Below are 15,247 nucleotides of genomic sequence, written 5' to 3' on the forward strand. Positions count from 1 at the left end.
CAGAGACAGACACTGAGAGACAGTATCTCCACCCAGCCAGCCAGCCATCCATCCATCAGTTGGCACTTTGCCATGCCAATTAAAGCAGCGTCGGGCCCATTGCCCTATTCGCACACTGGGTACACAAACACAAAACCCAGGGGGGTGACTGTCTCTGTGTGGCGGTGGCTTTTCACACAACATACACTCCACCTTTAACTTAAATCATTAGAGCATTAAAGACGACGTGCAGTTTGTCACACTCTCATCTCTATCATCTGGGGTTTATTGTATTTTTCTATATGTAAAATACATTCAGTCTGTATTGAAGTTCATCCAGATGTAGATTAAATGTTTTATTTATGAAACTCAGGTGTCTGGTAGAAAAAGGAATGGGTCTGCGGCTGTGTGGCCTAGATAAGATCCATAACGCTTTCTCATTTTCTCTCTCACTCCATTTCTCTCTCTCTCTCTCTCTCTCTCCAGTATCTAATTGCTGCACTCACCCTGTCCATTACTGCAGCGTCAAAATAGGGATGAATTAGCATATGCAAAAAGCCAGAGTCAAACACAAGACGGTGCTAACAGCAGGGGGCACAACGCGATTGCAACTGAATTGTGTCCATGTGGGTTTCCCCCTGTAAACGTGTGCACAAAGCATCTGCACAGGAGTTAATATTGATGCATGAGTGAACGTTTCATTTTCATAATGGGCTCTGAATGCTGGGGTCTGGGACTGAGTAGAACAGTACAGTTAATATGTCACAGCAGAGGCTATTGAGTGATACCATTGAGTTTCCAAAGACAGGAACAAAATAAAGCTTTTTTTATTATCATTATTATTATTATTATACATTCTATCACAGCAGCAGAAAAGGAATAAAACATAACAGCAATGTAAATCAGAACCTTTGTGTTTCTCCTATCAAAGCATTGTAATGTGAAATCATTATTCTTATGAATATTTATTTCTGTTCATGTTTGCATTTAAGTCCCACCACAGGCTGATCTTCAACCGATTACTTTCCGGTTTTCTTTTTCTATGGCTCCAGTACATTTAATGTGATGTACAGCGAGTTGATAAGAGCGGAGAAGTGATCACTTGCCGGCTTCTTGCTGGAGGCATTTCTGTCCTTAGCCAATATAGGTCAGTGTTCTCAATAAAAAGTGACAACTCTGCTTACACATCCATGCATATTAAATGCTCTTAAATCACGTTCATTAATCCACACACACACACACACACACACACCGAGTAACTCTGCTTTCTTCTCTGACTTCCTCCTGTCACTTCAGGAGTGTAGGGATCATTTTAGAGCCTAATGTCAAATTAATTAAGCTCATAAAGCCCCCGCCTGTCCTTAGAGGCTCGATCTCAGACTGTCTGTGACGACGTGCAACACTTTAGCTAACTCATTTAGCTGCCAGTCATTTGCTGCAATCAACACTTTTTCTCACTTTTTTTTTACTTTTTCTCTACATCTCACTATTCACCCTTCTTTGGTGCAGGTTTAACTGTATGTGCTGCCCTCCTAGCTGTCTGCTGATTGTCTTTTTCTGCAGGTTGTCAAACAGTTATCTGGACAACTGATAAGGAAGCAGGAAGGCAAAAAGTCGGGCATAAAAAGTTCAGAGCTGGATGTGCAAAAACATCAAAAGCAAAGTGTGCCTCTAGTGGGCCTTCATTTACTATTTAGTCTGATGTACAGGAAACTAAATGGGGCTATTTGTGATAGTTCAGCATTATCTGGGCTTTTTTTTCCCTCTCAGATAATGAGGGCGTAAAGTAGTTCAAGGCTCAGTGTGTTCATGTATGTGAGTGAGCGAGTGAGAAAATGGCCAGCTGCAGAGCTAGAAGAGAAGGTTGCTCGTATTAGCATAGGCTAATGAAGGTCAGGGTGGTAGTGAATGTGCCAGTCCAGAAAGACACACAAACACCTCTGACAACGCAGCAGCGCCACAAGCAGTGGTCAATTATACTTGACTGTATTCGATGATTACAAAGTGCCATTCTTCTCAAATACAATTACAAAAAGTCAGGTTTATATCCAATAAATATTTATGAACAACTTCATCCTCATGGTGAAAAATATTTATTTTTTGTCTAAAATATCAAGTTAATCTACTTATCAGTCAATGGTCAGAAGATGTTATCAACAGTTTCCAGCAAAGATTTGTTGTAGCTGTTCCTCTGGTAAAAAGACTGAGACCTAAAAGCTCTTTGAGTCCTTAAGATTCTGAAGTGTGCGTGTTAACAGGCTACGTTCTGCTCATATGGTGAGGCAGAGCAGATACAAGGTTCACCTTTATCTGCATTCAAAAGCTTATTCATCACATTTTGGAAATGTTTACCTCATGATGATACATTGGACTACATTTAATCTTAAAGAGGATCTCCAAATTGATCTCCAAAAACAAAATCACTTCAACCACAAACAAGGTCCTTCTAGTGACTTGTGAATCAAACTCAAGGTGATCACGAAAGTCGTTTTTTAGGAACGAAATCTGGGAAATGTGACTGTCTGCATGAAAATGTACAACAATGGACGGATCTTGAGATATTTTACAGGATGAGTGTGGTCACTAGGATTCATCTTCTGAGGAACATGAACGTCTGTTAAAAAAACAAAAACAACAATAGCAAACAAAATATTTTGATGAGATATTTCTATATGTATCAGACTAACTGACCCAATCTCAGACTGACACAGTCTTCATGTAAAACACTTGTTATACCTGCTGGTTTACTTTGATTTATATTGTAGTAAAAGGAATATTTTTGCATGCAAGATGCCTCCTTGGGTGTGGGAAATGTATTGATTTCTGACATTTAATTTGATACTAATCGTTAATAAGTAACTAACAGATTCATCTGTAATTCAATAACCGTTAATTATAGTTTATGTCTGCCTGTTTTTAAAAAATCATTTATACAAATTTACAGACTTTTCCTGTCCACTTCAGTTGTGTGCAGTGATGGACATCTTAGTCGATCTACGAGCTCATTAACACACTATCGATCGTGGCTCAGTGTCGGGAGAAAATTCACTAAGTGTACTAAAATGAAAGGAATCGGTGGGTTAAGTACGTCACATGGGAGAGCAGGAAGAGGGGGTTGGTGCAGGTGTCGTGTAGGTTAATTACACAGGACACTCTGCCTGTCAACATGGCAAAGGCTTCTCTGCACAAAATGAGATGTGTGTGTTTGTGTGTGCGGGCAGCTGCATGTTTTAATGACAAAACATGATGAGATAGGGTCTGCAGAGACCACATCCACCTGTTTTTCTCCACCAGCCCCCCTCCTCCAAACAGGAGCATGCACACACACCAACACTTGCACACACAGATCTATACAGCTTTAATAAGACCACATGGGGTTGTTCAAGTATCTATGGTGCTGATTTGCACTTTCCAAAACCAAATTACAAAATGCTGATGTCCGAAAAAAAACTGGACATAAAGACACTAGAGGCAAATCATGCAGAAATATGAACGATGTGAATACAAAAACATGCTTGTTTATTACATACAGAAGATTATACACAAGGTCTGACTTTGTGAAAGGGGAAACAGTGCTCTCTGGATTAACAAATAAAGGGGCAGAGGGTGAAACAGGAAGGTAAATAAAACAACCAGGGCACACTCCACAAGCAAGTATGCTAGAAGGTTTACTATTCTTCTAATATAACTTGTTTGCCATGTCTTAGCTCGCCTTGGTATTCTCTTCCTTTACTCTCCAACTCTCAGAACTTTTAAAAGACCAAATATTAGAGTTAAATTAATCTCGGCAAAATCCATTTCTCTGCAAAACAGTTTAACAATTAAAGCTCTTGGCAGACATCCTTTGAAGTTAAATGTGGAGTGTTCATGTTTTTATGATATGCGGCGAGTAGCCTGACACAATATTCAGTGGCCTGCTGGAGACTAATTCTCTCCTCTGGACTTTGGGTTTTTCTCTCCCCCCTCTTATGTGTTCTTTGGCAGAAACCAGCAGGCCTAATAACTGCTCACTACTGCATCGCAAAGTCTTTTAATCCAGGGATCTTTATAATCCCTTCAAGCAGATGCTGTAAAACTTACAGAGCAGTTACACAGCAGTGTCAGTGCTGACATATTGCAGAATGGCTTTTAGAAAATACATGGCCATTTGAAAGATTCTGGAGAAACTGATGGACTTCAAATATGAAAACATCAAAGGTTCCTGCAGTTGGCTCCCCATGAGAAACATACAAACAGAAGAAAACATCAATTACTATCAATGCTGGCTCTGGTAGTCTGAAAAAAACAACAACATGGACTTATCAAAGCGAGCACCCTGACCTTTTGGATAAGTGAGGGGGTAGTATGGGTGAGGTGTGGCCTTTCTGTTTTCATGCAGCTGAACTGAGTGAACCTGATGTGCCACAAAACCTGAACCAGACCCTAGAGGTGAACACAGCCCCAAGCCCCAATATTAATCCCTATTCACACACACGCACAACACTTATCCAGATTTTCTCCTGCCGTCCCCCTAGTAAAGCTTCTGGAAGAGCTGGGGAGAGCTGATGTGTGAACACAGCAGGTAACATCCAGGGAAATTCACAGTGGTTTAGTGGGTGGGCTTGCCAGTATGTTCTTCCTCACTCTTGTGCGCAGACTACAAACGTTTAGGTCCAATAACACGTGGCATTGAGGAAAAGGCAAAAACTGTCATTATAGCGTCAGACTTTTTTTTTTTACCAAGGCTCACCTAATGAGACCCCCACTCCCTGCCTGACAGGGATAACATGCTGCTGATAAGGACACTTCAGAACAAGCACCTCTGGGAGACTTTAGAGGCAGGCTGCCTGAAATCTTATAAAACTAATTCAGGACTGTATGTGGGAAAACAGAGGGGACCTCTCTAATCAACCCAGGGCTGTTAAATCTGTGTCCCCCCGTGGTATCCTTAGATCTGATTTAAGCTAAACAAGCTGCACTGACTCTAACACAAACAGTTAACATGACAGAGCTGTCTTACCAGACGAAAGCAAAAATGACAGTGAATGAGAAATGCAGAGAGAAAGAGGGAGAGAGAAGTGTGTGTAACCATCTTTGTCACAAAACTTGCTGAGAGTTTGATCGACATTGAGGTCAAACAAGGTGAAATCCAGGCAGGAAAAGGAGACAGGAAGAGAGGCAGAGATGAGAGATTGTGAAATGGGGAAAATAGATGAAAAAAAGAGGAAATGAGTGATGGGACAAGAGAATGACGCAGGCTGTTCTTTTTCCCCTAATATCAACTTCCACACAATCCCCCCAAGTGCAGGTTAACCAGGGAATAGAGAGGCAGCAGAAGAAAGCATTGCCTGTGGCAGCAATAACCTCCACTAAATGATATGATGTCTGTGTGTGTGTGTGTGTGTGTGTGTGTGTGTGTGTGTGTGTGTGTGTGTGTGTGTGTGTGTGTGTGTGTGTGTGTGTGTGTTTGAGCACTGTCTTAGCCTGTTTTATAGGTAGCTCTGACAACCCTCTAACAGCTCGGGCAGCTCCAGCAAGCGTGTAAGAGTTATGTCTACAGATGTAAACTGAATATCTCATCTTCTCTTTCTCTCCTTTCTTTCTAACTACCTGCCGTCTCACTGGAGATGTTTTCTCAGACTTCACTGTTTTATTTAGCAGCTAAGACAGCGCACAGTTGAAATAAAAGAGCAGGCAGGATGATGGGAGGATAAAAAGAGGGGGAAAAGAGTGGATTTCTTTTTTTGCAGACTCCACTTACAGAGGAATCAGTTCTTTTTATGACAGCAGCAGAAAACTAAAGCCACGATCTGTATTGTCGGATGGGTGGCTGAGATGGGTTTCAGTGAAGGCAGCGAAGAAAAGTATAAGGGCAGACATTGAGCAAAATATTCCCCTTAGTGATGGATCAATGAATAATACATGACCCCAGTTTGAAAAGGTTTGCTCCTCTTCAAGCTCATCTGTTAAACCTTGGAGTTACTTTTTTGACTGCATGTTGCCTGTAGCGGCAATATCAGCAACACGAGGCTAACGTTACCGAATCTAAAGCTTCACTTCTGCTCTGATCCCTTTTCAGCTCATGATGAATCTGAGCAGACAGATGACAATGATGCCCAGCCAATGGATCCCCATTTTTCATCTTAATGAAACATGCTCCTTGAAGCCCAAACTAAATATTTAATGGCCTCTCACATCGACCTTGAAACCCTCTTTAACAGAGACAAAGGGACTCACTTTCTGTCTTTTCTTTTCATTAATTCCTTCAACTCACTCTTTTCAGTCTGGCAGAGGAAAAAAAAAGGACAAAGCAAAATGAGAGTGGGCATCTTTCCACTTTCCTACACGGGGATCTGCTTCGACAACAGCATGTTTAAAAGTGCAGGACAATTGTTTACATCTCATTTGGAGGAGTGAAAGTCCATTTCAGGTGAGGAATACACAACTGTACTGCCTGTAGTGGAGAGGCTGATGAGGTTCAGTCAGAGAATTGGGGCTATTAAGTGAGGTCAGTCACTTTATTACCCTTCTCCACGGGGGTGATGGGATGAATGGTTCAATCCAGCGCTTCTCCATCTTGCTACTTCTCTAATCTACCAGATAATCTACATTCACTGTGCTCCCCCAGATGTAGATTTGCTCAGGATTAGGTGTAAAAAATGAAAACTAACATGACTCTGAAGCACACCAAAGGGTGAATGATGAAGCTGCTCTCACCATTAAATCCTTTTTTCAAAGTGACAATAAGTTTAAAAAAAACGTTCTACACACTCTGCAACAGAGACAAAATGAGTGTAATTGAATGTTACTGTGAATGTCTGAACCCAAGTACCTGCTGTTCTGGCAGCTGAGAGAGCGTCCTGGCCCCTGTCCAATGAGAGGTGAGTGAGTCGAACATGAGTGTGTGCAAGTGTGCAAGCTGGCAGGATGTGAGCATTCATACAGAGCTGTATAAAGAGGACAATAACAGTCCCTCCAGTGTTTGAGTAACCTGTTAGCAGCTGGCAGGTTGGATTCTCTGCCAGACTAAACAACGGATCAATTTTTCATTCAGCGACCGGGTCAGAGGAAGGGAGGCCGCGATAGATAAAATATCAGAGGGCTGTTGATTTATAGATTTAAAGATAACAGGTTTATTGAGAAGGGAAACAAAAAGTCACCTTCTTTCCACACTTTAGCCAACACCCTGCAGTGAATGGGTGAGATGTGCTCCAGTTAAGTATGTAACATAAGGAGTTCCTGTGACATGTGAATAGTTTCATGTGTGTCAGTAGAGTCCCGTTGGCATAAACAACTTGTACTTACTGCAACAAGAATCTGCGCGCTGCTATGCACCACCTCGATGTACTGGTAGTCCATGAGGCAGCCCATGACGGTGATGTAGGAGTGGCTCTCTGTGGTACGGACCCCCGGAGCCTGTGGCATCTCTCTCCTCACACAGCCCGGCCCATGCTCGCTCCACCAAGAGTGATGAGCTGAGATGTTGAATGTCAGCAGGTCGCTGTCCTGAAAGGGGAAGAAAACATAAGCGTCTTTATGCTTGCATACTAATAATCTATAGGGAAACCAGAGATGGACCACAGGTGATGTTATTAAGGAGGCAGGGGGCTTTCTCTGGAAACATTCTGCAGATGGAGCCAAGGAGCAAAAGAATCAGGAATTAGTTTCATTATAACTTGCAAGTTTTAGAGATAATTGTTCTTAAGGAGTTCTGCTTTAACCCTTATGAAGTTGAGGTAAAGCTAGCCGTGTTTGGGGAGTTTGACGTGTTGGAAAAATGATTTTCATTTGGAACAGCAAAGTGTTTGTTTCTCTCTGAAGAAAACCAGTGACTGTGAATTTTGTGGATTATCCTGAGCTACATTCTGGTAAACAAACAAATCCTTTTAAAAGCAGCCAGCACTGAGTTTTGTAACTGGGACATTGTTCAAGGAAAGATATGGTGATGTCCGAATGATTTGATGGAGACAAATATCTCAAAACCAGGGCAAAATCAATAAAGGAATTGGAAATGATAATTAAATGGATTTTTTTTTGAATAAACCAGTTATTTATTTGTTCTTACAACCCCCTTGAGCTTTATGTTTACAAAGTTTCTGAGAACTTTCATCAGTCTGAGCCAACAGACTTTCTGTTTTTGAGTCAAGTTTTTAGATTCAGTTTTGCAACTTTGAGTAAGAGCAGCACTTTTTACATGTAGCTCTTTCACAGCCAGTCGATGTTCAATTTGCACACAGCCATATGAGCCCACACATACAGATGCACAGACACTCACACCAATCAATACCCCAATACAGCAATCTAACCCCGCATCTGCCCCCTCAAGTGACAAGACATACATTATTAACAGAGCCAACATCTCTGATTCCTATCATCCCCCACTCACACTTACATGTACACATGGCCAACACGAAACAGCAGCAGACATGAGCAGTCACTGAAGATGAGTGCAACAGGAGTCATGAACAATATTTACAGATTCTAATCTCTTTCTAAGTGTTGATCATGTATCATCTCCCTCTGTCATTCTGTTGTCCTCTCAGTCAAGGAAAGCTGAAGGTCAATATGTTGGCTTGTGCAGACTAATGACTTGACAGATGCCATTGATTGAGGCCGCAAGCTAGGGAACCCGTCTCTATCCGAGCCGTAGCCGCAGACATGACTGCAGTACGTCAGCGGTCAATAGAAGACGCTTTTGGCAACTTACTGTCAGGAGTGTAGTTGTTATGCTCCCAATCAACCTGAAGAACAGAATCATATCATAGATTCAAGAATAGTCCGCTTACTGATCAAACCGTTTTCCTGAACAAAACTTAATACACATTTGTAATTGAGAAGAGATTTTTTCTCCTGATTTATTGTGTCTGAAATATAGAGAACAGAATAAGTGTTAGTGTAATCCCTTCCTATATGTCCTCCACTGGCTCTAATGAGTGTGACATTGTTTTTTCTTCGTTTTATAAAGAAGTAACAATATCAAAGGTGTTCTGCTATCATTTTCATAGACATATTCTTCTATAATAAAGAATAACAACAGTATCTTTACACCCAGGGAATTGACTGAGTTAATGAGCCGTCACGCTGAACTATCCTTCAGATCCCTCCTTCAGATCACTCCCTTATGCTAACAAAGTTGTCAAGCAAAATAAATATAAATACATAAAATTGTAAACATCTCCAGTAGTTGTGTTGACAGACAGAAGCAGCAGTATTTTCTAATTAAATGAATCCCCTGTCATGAGCAGCATATTGGTCATGAAGCATTTTATTGAGTCTAATTAAATGTGCCTGAGGATCTCAGGCTGCACACTGGATGAATAGGGGACAGCAGTTCAGTTATATATTCTGGGTCCAGACCGTGAAGTGCTTTAAAAGTAATGAGTAAACCCAAAAAATCAATCCTAAAAGAAAAGGGACAGTCAGTGTAAGGTCGTTAAAACAGGAGCAATATGTTCTCTCCTCTAAGTTTCTGTTTAAAGTCTTCACAGTGAAAGATTTACCAAGAGTGCAACTTATCAGGTCCAATGACTTAAATCTCAGTTTTATCAGCGTTTAATTTGAGAGAATTTGCTAACTTCTATTTCCTAATGTACTGCATGTAAAACAATTACTGATGTCTGAGAGGTTTGGAGAAGCCCTTTGTTCATTTGGTAGATACAGCTGTGTGTCATCAGCGCAGCAGTGAAACCGAATGTTGTGTCTTTGTATAATGTGGCCGAGAGGGAGGGAGCAGCTGTCAACAAATGTCAAGTGACAATGTGAATGGTTCGACTTTTAACAGACTTACATTAAGAGGTCAAAACACTGATCATCACGGTTACTCTGGATTTAAGTTGCTCTCAGTGTTGCACACAGTTCCATTTGAGAATGAATCAATATTCTATACAGTATTTGGTAAAACCTGCACCAAACTTATTCATTATCAAATCTAAAATATTTTGGAGAGCTCAGATACTGAGGAGCCAAATGACCCAAATAAGGAGAGAATGAAGACTTTTCATATTCAGACAGTTGCATGCAGACTTAACATGTCCAAAGTCTGTATTTAAGCAGGCAAAGTGATGGCATTGAAAGACTTTGGACTGTTTAAAAAGGAGGTGTTTGTAGAGTAGCAGGGGTCTGTCTATCACCATGGGGGAGGGGATAAGGGATCAATAGGAGGTGACAGAGCATGTGGCATATGACTCCTACAACCTGCCCCCTCACTTTAGGGCCCTGCCACCCTTCACACCCAACTCACCCACACACACACACACACACACAAAGACAGACAAAAATACAAACACATCCTTAGGAACAGTCCTGTCAAAAGCAGTCAAGGCAAATCAGACAGACTGACCTGCCCGTTTTATGATAAAATGTGTTGAGGACCCCTCAGTGTGCCATGTTTGGTCGTGCATGTTCACACAGGGTGTGTGTGTGTGTGTGTGTGTGTGTGTGTGTGTGTGTGTGTGTGTGTGTGTGCTCCATTAGCCAGCTCTCCTCCTGGCTACCATATGCAGAGCTGGGAGCCCAGGCTGGCTCCATCTGTCGGGTTAATGCCCAGCCCCAGCCCCAAGCAGCTGGCCCCTACAAGCCTCATTATTCTAGCAGGAAACATGCAGAAACACACAAACACACACACACATATGCAGTGACAGGCAGACACACTTGATGGAGCCATGGTCTATCACACAATGACAAAGTCGCCAGAGCTTGGGCAGGTGATGCTGAAATTAATTTTTGGCCGTCTGAACTGGTATGAGATGAATGTTGCCTACATGAACTCATTATTCCTGATGGTCAGGTGGGCAATTGGGCAAGATAGCTATTAAAAGGGGAGGAGAGAAAGGGAGAGGATAAGAGAGGATGATTTAAAAAAAAGAAGAGATATGAGTTTGAATTATGTAAATCACATTTTAAAAGATCAAAGGGGCAGTGAGTGAAGTTAAATAAGGGAGAGAAAGTGCATTGAGAGAGGGTGGTTAAAATGTAGAGGTTGGGTAAATTTGAAAAACATTCACATTTCAATGTTTGAGTGTACAAGGCGGTTTTTTATAGACGTATAATTTATCTATTGAGTTGTAAGCTTCCATTTGACACTACATGAAGGTGACTGCCCCCACAGTTTAGCAGAGATGCAACAAACAAACAATTTAGAGCTTAAAGACATTCTTCAAGTTCAAATTAAACATCTGTGTTGAGTTGTGGCAGTTGCAGTGTGTACTATGTAGACTCTTAAAGGTTGGAGAGTGATTTATTGTACGGTATAGGATTCATACTATATTACTGTGTTGCAAAGTTCATTTATTGTATACTCAAACTGATGGTGTTTATTGGGCAGTATTTGTTACGCCGGGCCAATCCGGCTTGACATATGCTAAAAACAGCCTGCAGCAGTGCATCACATCTAATTAAAGCTAATGTATATCTTCACTGCTGCTAAAGCTCAAGAAGGCTCGATTATACTTTTATATTTTACAATATAAAATCTAGGAGCAGCATTGCCTGTTGTAAAGAAAAATAATAATAAAAATAAACATTGGCACTAGGTAAGAAATAAATCTGAATATTTTTCAGGAGAAAAACAAACAAGCTCAGACTTGAGGCTTTTTCCTGGCAGCAGAGAGAATTCAGAAAGTATACTCGGCTGAGTTGTTTGTTCTTCGGTCTCGTGACAGCTCAGTGTATACTAACATGCTTACGCCATGGCCACTAAAACTAACAGAAAAAAAAAAAGTGTGTTCTAAAACAACATCCATTTTTTTAACTTTTCTTGCTGTTGTTACCTGTGAGACATTCCTGAACCAAGACGTAACTACATGAAACACTCCAGTTTTTGATAAGTGGACATAAGCACTGTTTATCTTGTTGACTTGTGCAAAATTGTTTACAGCTTCCTTTTAAAGATTCATCCACACGCTGGTCTTGTATTTTCTAGGGCATGCAATCATAACTTACAGATAAAGATGACTTAAGGGAATGTAGAAATTATTTAGTTTCTGAACTAAAAATTTGGTTAAAGGGCAAAACGAACAAAATAGTTTACATACATCACGGTGTTTTATGCATATTCTTAACAAAAGAACAGCCGGTTAATCAAGAAAAGTACTTTTCTATGGCTGTGGTACAAGAGTTTATAAGCAGTAAAAGCCTTTCAGTATGCCTAAGAAGACACCTGCAGTGTAGGTGGTTCATCTCTCAGACAGGGGAATATTAATCAGACTTCACTTCCTCATCTGACTGCAAGCATGACATCAGAGGGAAACGAACATTCATCAGCGCAGACAAAGCCATCCGACCTGCGCGACAGATGAACAAAGAGAGATTTGGTCAAAAAAATGCAGCCGACTGAACATTTCTAAAGTCTCACCTTGGAGAGTCCGCCTACGTCCAGGTAGAAGCAGATGATGAAGACGTTCCAGGCCACCCACAGAGCGGCCCACACTGTATACTGAAGGGCAAAGACACGGGCAGATTAGTGCCATGGCAACTAGACGAACAGAACAGGGTATGACAGTAAAAAAAAAAAAAAGCAGGTTGAATCTATAAGCTCCTGAGAGGGGGAAGTCAGTAGTGGATGGTGTGCTCATGGATACACTCCCATGCACAGATATTGTGTCATACACACCTATGTGTTATATAAATTGACACACTACACAAAAGAAATTGGTATGGAGGACCTCTCCTCTTTTCAAGGTGCTTGTAGGTTCAGCAAGTCATAAAGGCCCTGAGGGAGCTGAAGCTTTTTAAACCCGCTCACGACCTGAACCGTTTATAAAATTGTACAGTCAGACAGCAGCCTGTTGACAGACACAGAGAAGTATTTACTGACAGAAAGATAGAGAGGCATCATTGTAAAGGAAGGTTGTGAAATCTTCTGACTCATGATGAATTATAGGTTTGAAATGTCAGAGGTGTCAGAGGAAGAGCGGAAGGCAAAACACTGCTTATGTAAAAAAAACAAAAAAAAAAACATGTTGAATCATGAAACTCCTTAGCTTTCCACTTGTAGTGAGACAAAAGCTTCACTCTCCCTCCTTCCTCTCCGCCCTTCCTGTTTCTTCATTTTGTCCTTTGAGCCTCCTGCCTATCCTCCTACATCCCCCTGTCTGTCTTTATTTACTCTCGTCTCCTCTGTTTCAATCTCACTCCCTCACCCCCTCACCCCCCATCTTTTCCTGTCATCAACATCACCATCTGTCCCTTCACTAGTGCTGCTAAAAACAGGCATTTTATCTCCAAGATAAACGTTATGGTTTCATATACAAACTGACGTGCAAAACGGAACACATTCGCACATTTTAAGCTGCATAATGGCATTTTTAAACAGGAGGAGTAAACCGAACCCTGCACATGCTTTGCATTGTGTTTCAAAGAATGACCTTCTCTGTCCAGAAAACTCTGCACAGGGTATAAATCTGATGAGCTCCTTAGTCCCCCCACACAACACCCCCCATCCTGTTTAATTAGCCCTAATTACCCAGGGATTACTGTGATTTAAGGGTGTCGCACGATGCACAAGAGAGTGAGGCACACTTCACAGTTAAACAGGAAAGGCAGCAACATGTCCGACTAATGCAAAGTGATAGGACACTGCTTAACAGAAACCGTGAGGAATTGGATTATGGGACAGGCTGTTCAGAGCCTCACGTGAACTTCCAGTCTTCATTTACGTGTACTCACCACAATAATGTAGCGCGGCCTGTACTGAATGGTGCCGAAGAGGCCGAGGATGACGATGATGATGTGGAAGAAGTTGGCCAGGATTGGGGCCCATTGGTAACCCAGGAAGTCAAAGACCTGTCTCTCTAAAGCCAAGACCTAGAGGGGGTAAAGATGAAGAGAAATGTTCAGGTTCAAAGATCACAACGCATACTTTACTTTGTTTCAGACCCATAGGTCCATATCATACTTCAACAAAAAAAACCCTGAAGGTCAGGGTTTGTAAAAGCTAAAAAAAAAAAAACAGCCCAAGATAAATGTCAGCTTTCATTCACACACTAGCAATTTGCTCATATACTTCTCAGATTATTGAGGACAACATATATATTTACTTCTCAGCAACAGGCCAACTTACCTGTATTGACCTGGCCCACATGAACAGCCTGAGTGTTTAGCTCCCGACTGTGGGAGCACCCCAAGGTGAACACTGGAAGTTTAATAGAATAAACAATGACAGGTTTATCGATTTTACCCCTTCTAAGCAAAAGACGAGCTCACTCTTTCCAACCAGCCTGCCAATGGCCTCCAGGAAGGAGAAAAAAATCTCTGGGAACTTTACGGGAGGCATGGACCTTCCTTAATAAACCCCAATGCAGTGAGCTTAGGTGCTTATTAAAGTATGCACTCACAAACAATGTGTATATATGCACATGTGCGTGCATAAGCTAAGTTAAAGCCTCTACAATAAAATGAGGAATTCTACTGTTGTCTCAATGCTGGCTCCTCCTTTCCTCTCCTTCGTAAAAACAGTGGTTTCGGGGCAATTCTGTATACGAAGATTGATTTATTCATGATGTCCTTTGTTTTATTCCTTCCAAATACCTGTGCTCTTTGCATGCAAGATTTCTGTGCAACGGCAAAAACAGAACAAAGCAATACGAGCCCTTAAAGACCGCAAGTTCCTATTTACATCAACTCAATTAGCGTGCCATTTGGGAGGGAATAGGGAGAGAGTGTGAAGCATTTAATTAGAATTCCATTGCCAATACAATTCAATTCCCGGTGTGTGTGTATGTGTGTGTGCGTGTGTGTGTGTGTCCAAGGCAACGATGTGTTTCCTTGTGTGTCGACATGTCATTTCCAGCCAAGCGCTTGAAGATGGATGAGGATGGGAGAGGATGCGAGGAGGGAATCTCGTCTCTGCCGAAATGATAGGAACGCACCACTGAGCACATTCATGCAAAAGTACACAGACACACACACACACACACACACACACACACATCACACACTCGACACACAGCTATGGCTGCTCTCCCTAATGTAATGGAAATGTTACTAGCAACCCGATGAGACTTTGTGACAGGCAGGGGAGGGAGATGATCAAATAAGGACAGATCATTAAAATGAACACTGCTTTGGATCGAGGGTCAAAACCCCCAAAAAAGATGAATTAACTTTGACCTGTGCCAAGTGTTAGTGCAACAAAGTCAACAAAATATCTGCAATATTAAACATGAGAAACAGAATGATTAATAGCTGGGATCAAAATAGAGATGGATGGGGACAATTTTATGAAGAAAAGATAACAAAACAGATAAATAAGAGATAAAGGAAATGCAGAGGAAATCACACACGACATATG

At 41.5% G+C, this 15,247-nt stretch overlaps 1 protein-coding gene across 2 annotated transcripts in view; it reads right to left on the reverse strand.

The window, feature by feature from the left end:
- The window catches only part of nkain4 (sodium/potassium transporting ATPase interacting 4), a 41,220-nt gene that overhangs the window by 11,349 nt on the left and 14,624 nt on the right, over nucleotides 1-15,247 (reverse strand). For both annotated transcript variants that reach the window (XM_061057226.1, XM_061057225.1), the window contains exons 2-4: nucleotides 13,624-13,761; nucleotides 12,311-12,391; nucleotides 7,264-7,464 (exon numbers count right to left, since the gene is read on the reverse strand). In XM_061057226.1, coding sequence (XP_060913209.1) covers nucleotides 7,264-7,464; nucleotides 12,311-12,391; nucleotides 13,624-13,761 — 420 coding nt within the window. The remainder of the gene's footprint in view (nucleotides 1-7,263; nucleotides 7,465-12,310; nucleotides 12,392-13,623; nucleotides 13,762-15,247) is intronic.

This window comes from Labrus mixtus, chromosome 15 (genome assembly GCF_963584025.1).
Source record: "Labrus mixtus chromosome 15, fLabMix1.1, whole genome shotgun sequence".
NCBI lineage: Eukaryota > Metazoa > Chordata > Actinopteri > Labriformes > Labridae > Labrus > Labrus mixtus.